Source organism: Artemia franciscana, chromosome 4 (assembly GCF_032884065.1).
Source record: "Artemia franciscana chromosome 4, ASM3288406v1, whole genome shotgun sequence".
NCBI lineage: Eukaryota > Metazoa > Arthropoda > Branchiopoda > Anostraca > Artemiidae > Artemia > Artemia franciscana.
In genome coordinates this window covers 32,750,390-32,756,389 of record NC_088866.1, presented here as the reverse complement: position 1 = coordinate 32,756,389, position 6,000 = coordinate 32,750,390, and the positions used below count along the sequence as shown (strand labels likewise).

Here is a 6,000-nt window from a genome sequence, read left to right as displayed (position 1 = left end):
GCAAAAAAAAGGATGGGGAGCAGGAATCTTTTATGAAACAAAACAAACTCTGGCAAAACTTCGGTGATTATAACCGAAGACAAAGACGTCACTAATTACTATCTTTTGGGGAGGAGAGAAGGTAAGAATTATTTTGGCACCTTCAAAATACAAACTGTCTTGATCCCTTATTTTAGCTAGCGTGTCATGTTCTCCCACGGAACAGGGAAAATTGTAAAAGCACTGTTACTAATAATTAAACTATTCTCAGCTTTTTTAAAAGCTACCGTTGTGAACACATAAGACGACCCACTTCTTTAGAAAATGCAAGGAGTTGCTGGGAGTGTCAAATATCTGTCTGAACTTTTTTTCAAGACCAATAAATCAGAAGGGCAGAAAATAAAAAGCAATTGAAAAAAAAAACGGCAGTATGCACTGGTTTTCAAAAAAAGTGTCATGGAAAGAAAACTAAAAGTTACCAATAAATTTCGAAAGTGGCTTAGAATAAATAAAGACTAGATATAACTACTTTTTATTTTTTGCCCCAGTTGTCCAAAAAACAGACAGCCTGGACAAGCTATTAGTGACCAAAAACTTATGAAGATTCCGAAAAATGATAAGAAAATTATAAATTTAGTGTTAGCGATTGTATTTTTTCAGGTAAGGCTCTATTTTCTCCTTTCATTTTTACTTTTTTGTTCATTTTTCAATGTAAAATCTGTCATTGTGAAAAAAGCAAGCTTTGGTTACGAGACATTTCACAAAGTTGCTAACCCCATTTCGTTAGGAAGTATATCCCAAAGACATCAGGTTCTGCTTACCTGACACTGCTTCGTGATGCCGTTCCATCGGCAATAACGGGAATGACATTTCTTGAAATTTTGAAAAGCCTGCCCTGTGTAAACAAAATTTATAGTTTCTAGGCCTATCCTACATTGATTCCTGTTTTTATGGAAGCTCTATAAAATTATGTGAACATATTAGGATTAGTAATATAGCCAACTTACTGCCCTTATTGGGCTATTGAAGTTGCTTTTGATTGAAGTTTATTCACAATTATGGTAGTTTCCCTGCAGAAGCCCAATGTTGGCTTTAAAAAATAATAGTTTAAAAAAAACAACTGTTTAGTGTATTTTTCTGGTCTTTGTATAGCCTACTTTACATAATTTAAGCTAATAACTTAGGCTAGGCCTATTTCCTAATCTTAAGCCTAGTTAAGCTCATCCTTCAAGCTAATAACTTTAAATAGTAATTTAGTCTATATTCTAGCCCTGTTATCAATTAAGCTATTACAATCAAGATACAATTCTATTTTAGCTACTGTTTGCTATCCTAGAAAGGAGTTAGGTTAGAAATATGAAACTTTTGGGGATAGGTCTACAGACTAAAGTATGTCCTTGGAAGGTATTTTGAAGGGTAAAATTATAGCAGTTCATATAGGCTAACTGAATTACCAATAAAGTAATCACACCACTTGATGCCTTTTTTTATGATCTTTATGAATATAATAATTGCTTCTACCTTAAATTGAAATTTAAGCACTTTTTGAGCTCTTAAAAATGACAGATTTTCAAAAAATTATGACAATTCATGTTACTGACTGACCAATAAATTGAACATACTGCTTGATGCCTTTTTTTTATGTTCTTTACAAATATAATAATTACTTCTAATGCCAATTCAAATTTAAGCACTTTTTGAGCTCTTAAAAATGAAAAATTTTCAATTAAAGTATGACTTATAACTCATTTTCCACAAAATAATACTATGTTTTCTCAGCATCATCTTTTCCATTGTTTTCAAAAAATAATGCTACATATCCTCAGTGCTAAAATTATTTATAATAAGGTTAGTTTAGGTTAGGGTAGGTTAAAAAGTGCTTAAATTTGAATTTAAGGCAGAAGTAATTATTATATTTGTAAAAACCATAAAAAAGGCATTGAGTGGTATATTCACTTCATTGGTAAGCCAGTTATATGAACTGCTATAATTTTACCGTTTGAAGTACCCACCTCTACTCCTTCGCCCTAGTTATATGAACTGCTATAATTTTACCGTTTGAAGTACCCACCTCTACTCCTTCTCCCTCTAGAGGGCCATGACCTTTAAAATTCTTGTCTTCTAAAAGTGAAACATGAAAAAATAGATGACCTTCTTAAATTATTTGCAACAATAACTGTTTTCAGGTTCACAGCTTTGCTCAATCCCAATTTATGAGGTTAAAAAAAAAAACCATTGATGAGGCTGAAAATTTCACTCAAATAACAGAAATTACATTTTAAGAACTAAAACTAGAGGAAAAGAAACCAATAACTTAAAATTAGGGTAAATGTTGGTTTGTCAAAATTTCAATAGGTATAAACCTGTCAATTAGGCAAATTTCTAAGACTTAGAATCAGAAGAGAGTTTACATAGAAACTTGATAGGCCTAATTTATTTACAGAGTATGTTGTCAATCCTGGATTCATTACTGAAAGTTTTATTTTTCTAACCTCACCCCTTTCTGAGATAGCAAAAAGTAGCTAAACTAGAATTTTACTACATTCAATTTTGCTCTAGGCCTGTTTGTATCAAAGAACCAGTAAATAGCCTACTGTTTTCTTGGTAAAAAGTAAATTTTCATTTGCTATCAATAATGAAAACTAAGAGAATTTATAATTATTACAATACTAGCTATAATCTAGAGAGCACTCAATTGTTTAGCCAGGTTAAATCATTGATCCTTGAAGATAAGAAGGTGGCTTATTTGAATAGAAAGTAAAAGTCCTAGTGTTGTTTTTAAGTTTTAAATTATTGTGTCATGGGAAGATAGTTTTTTCATCCATTTTGTGACAAAAAGTTTTAATTTGGCCCCAATGCAGAGCCACTTGCTGCTGGTTGAAACTTCTGAGATAGCCAGGCCAGGATTTACAAATAGGTGCACTGGGTTCAAGCCTAGGGGCACAAAATGCCAGGAGATGCAATGAATTATTTATTTATTTATTATTTTATTCAAAACAGGAGAAAGCCATAGGCTTGTTGTAATACAAATACAGGAAATGACAGCTCAAAAGCACACTGAAAAACAAAAAATAAAAAAAGTATTCTTTAGTAAAAACAACTATACAACTAACTATATTACAGCAACTGTTTTTCATAGAACTCAAGTTTCAATGAGAGCACTCTTAAATGTTTGCACCATTTGTGCAAAAACTATGGTATATGCTAAACTATTGCTTAGTCAATAAAGCTACATTCACTTGTTTTCTTGTTCACTGGAAGCTGATACAGTTTATCAAAGATTTGTCATGTGGCTGAGTAATGACTAAGCTTGAAAAAATCAGCCCAGTCCACATTATCAACACCCTTCATAACACAGAATGTATTGATCAGGTTAATCCTTTCCAAACTGCTGGGAAGGGACCAAACATTGCAGTTGATGCTGATATGGTAAATGACTCAAATATTTCTCTTATATTCTACCACCGGACATAATATTGTCCTGTATAGTGTAATACAAGTTGTTTAGTCTGGCAGCTGCTACAGTTTGTACAAGTTTTGTCAAGTGTCTGAGTTATGATGAAGCTTGAAGAAATCAACATCCTTCATAATACAAAATGTATTGATCAGGTCAGTCCTGTCCAAACTGCTAGGAAGGGAGTCCTAAACATTGCAGTTGATGCTGATATGGTAAATGACTCAAATATGGCCCTAATATTCTACCTCTTGGCATACTATTGTCCTGTATAGTGTCATAAAAGTTTGAGGGTTAAATATCCTGAAACTTCTCTTAATTTGAAGCTGACTATAATTAGCATTTTGCAAAATTATTGACACATAATTATTACACTCAGTCTTTCACCTACCTTTGACCTGTTAAGATCAATACCAGTATTTAGGCCTATTGTTTAGCCAGGGTTTCACAAAGGATTACTGTTTTGATATTTTACAGCCTTTTATCACTGTCAATAGTTTGATCTATTTGGACTCAGTGACCTTTGGGGATTATAGAAGTTTCAAAAAAGTGGAATAATTGGATTATTATTTATGGACTACATTACTGGTGTAATAGCTAGCTGTTGATAAACACTTGCTATGTAAAAAGCTGTTTGACGGGTTGGCATAAAAAATTAGACATTCTTGAGCTTCAGGAAATTAGACATTATCAAGTTTGTCATGTCTCACAGAGTTAATGATGTTGCAATTGGCAAATTCTACAACCATCCTTTGTGGCCTGTTCAAATAGTCAGTATAACTGCATTAAGGAGGGAAAATCTTATCAAGTATTATTCTATGGATCACAAAAAAAAGTATCACCAAGTAAGGGATTCATTTTGCCATTCACAGTGAATTTTGCCAAAGCTTTGAAGAAAAAACTAACAAAAGGAGCTCAAGGTGCTTTTACTGAACTTGGCATATTTCTGGATGTGTATCAAATAAATAATCAGAATTGCTGGTGCTGCTTCAACAAACAGTGTATCTTCACTCTTGTCTGCCCTAGTAAAGTTGCAGAGTGAAATTGTCAAATTGAAAGATAATCTTTGTCAGGATAATTACAAACAGGTGATTGAGAAATGTTTAGGCAGCAAAAGCATGATCAGTGAACAAGCAATTAAGACTATTGTCACCAAGATCTATAAGGCAATAAGAGTTGATTACAGTTAGAAATTTGCAAATATTTGAAGATGCTCAAGGGGTTTCAAGGTCAAATAATAGTGCTGAAAAATTTTGTCAAAATTCTAGAATACTGCAACAAAAATTTGGAACAGGATAGAAGATTGAACATTTTTCTAATCCATGGACTGTCTCAGAAAGGTAGAGAAACACTGCCCAGTAGCATCCTAAAGTTATTCAATACTAAGATGAGGATCTGTGTGCTTGCTAGTGACATCAAATCAACTGAATGCTTACATACTTGAGTTAGTTCAGTAGAGAATATTCTCCTGCCCATTTCTGTCACTTTTTATTCTTTTAATTATGCAAAGCATCATGAACAAAAAGAAGTTGGCCAGATTGAATGTGTTTATATGCAAGTATTTAACCCCAAATGGCAAGTAACTGCTAAATCTGGCACATGATAAATGGGGAGTTAGGAATGTCTGGACTGATGGTGGCTATGTACTAGCCAAGCTGGAAAACAGTTCAGCCATCTCAAAAATTAGGTCACTCAGTGATCAGTATGTCATGTTAAGGATTAAGGGAGTCTGGCTTTGTTGATAAAGGAAGGAGTTTTGTATTGGGTGAGGGAAAATCTCTTGCTGTGGCTTGAAGGAAGGCTTGAGACTCTTCTTATTGAAATCAATGATAAATCTGATAAAAAACGTAGTTGTTGGTTTGGTCTACGAGACATCATAATTTAATAAGGATGTCTATATTGAGGAGATGGAGAAATTTAATAGTGATCATGAATGTAAACTAGTTATGATTGATTTCAATATTGACCATCATAAAAGTACAAGCCATCTAGATTTTCTGAATTTAATGATTTCACCTTTCCAGTACCCTCTGGTAACTATTCCCACACAAGTAACTGATAAGTCTGCAATGCTGATTGATAAAATATTTGTGAATGGAAAGCTGCTTGAAAGTTCATACGCTGATGTTTTACTTATAGATGGATCCAACCATCTCTGTTTTCTTAGTAAAATAAAAAAATCTTACAGGATTATATGTAAGATTGGTCAAATAAATAATTTTTTTTTTGTGAATTAAGAAAAGATAACTTAAAAAAAATTTGAATAAGAAATGGGTGATTTAGATTTTACTCCAGTTTTTGAAGAAGTTAACCTGTTGGTTGTGTATGATATTTTTGTTGCAATGTTTACAAAGATATTGAATGAGAATGTCCTCTTAGAAGAATTAAAAGGGGTAGGACAAAATTCCCAAAGAAACAATGGATTACACAAGGTATTCTAAATTTTATAAGTTTGAAAAATGAATTGTATAAAATATACCTATGTGAAACATTTGTCATTAATTTTCAGCAGTTTAATATTTGCCAAAATACTTAAAATGGATTTCAATGGAAAGCTGAAAAAATGT

General features: G+C 32.6%; 1 protein-coding gene across 1 annotated transcript in view; it reads left to right on the top strand.

Moving 5' to 3' along the window:
• The first annotated feature begins 526 nt into the window (after window positions 1-526).
• LOC136026312 (eukaryotic translation initiation factor 4 gamma 3-like) overlaps window positions 527-6,000 on the top strand; it is a 131,084-nt gene continuing 125,610 nt past the window's right edge. The window contains exon 1 of the mRNA XM_065702733.1: window positions 527-639. Coding sequence (XP_065558805.1) covers window positions 577-639 — 63 coding nt within the window. The 5' untranslated portion in view covers window positions 527-576. The remainder of the gene's footprint in view (window positions 640-6,000) is intronic.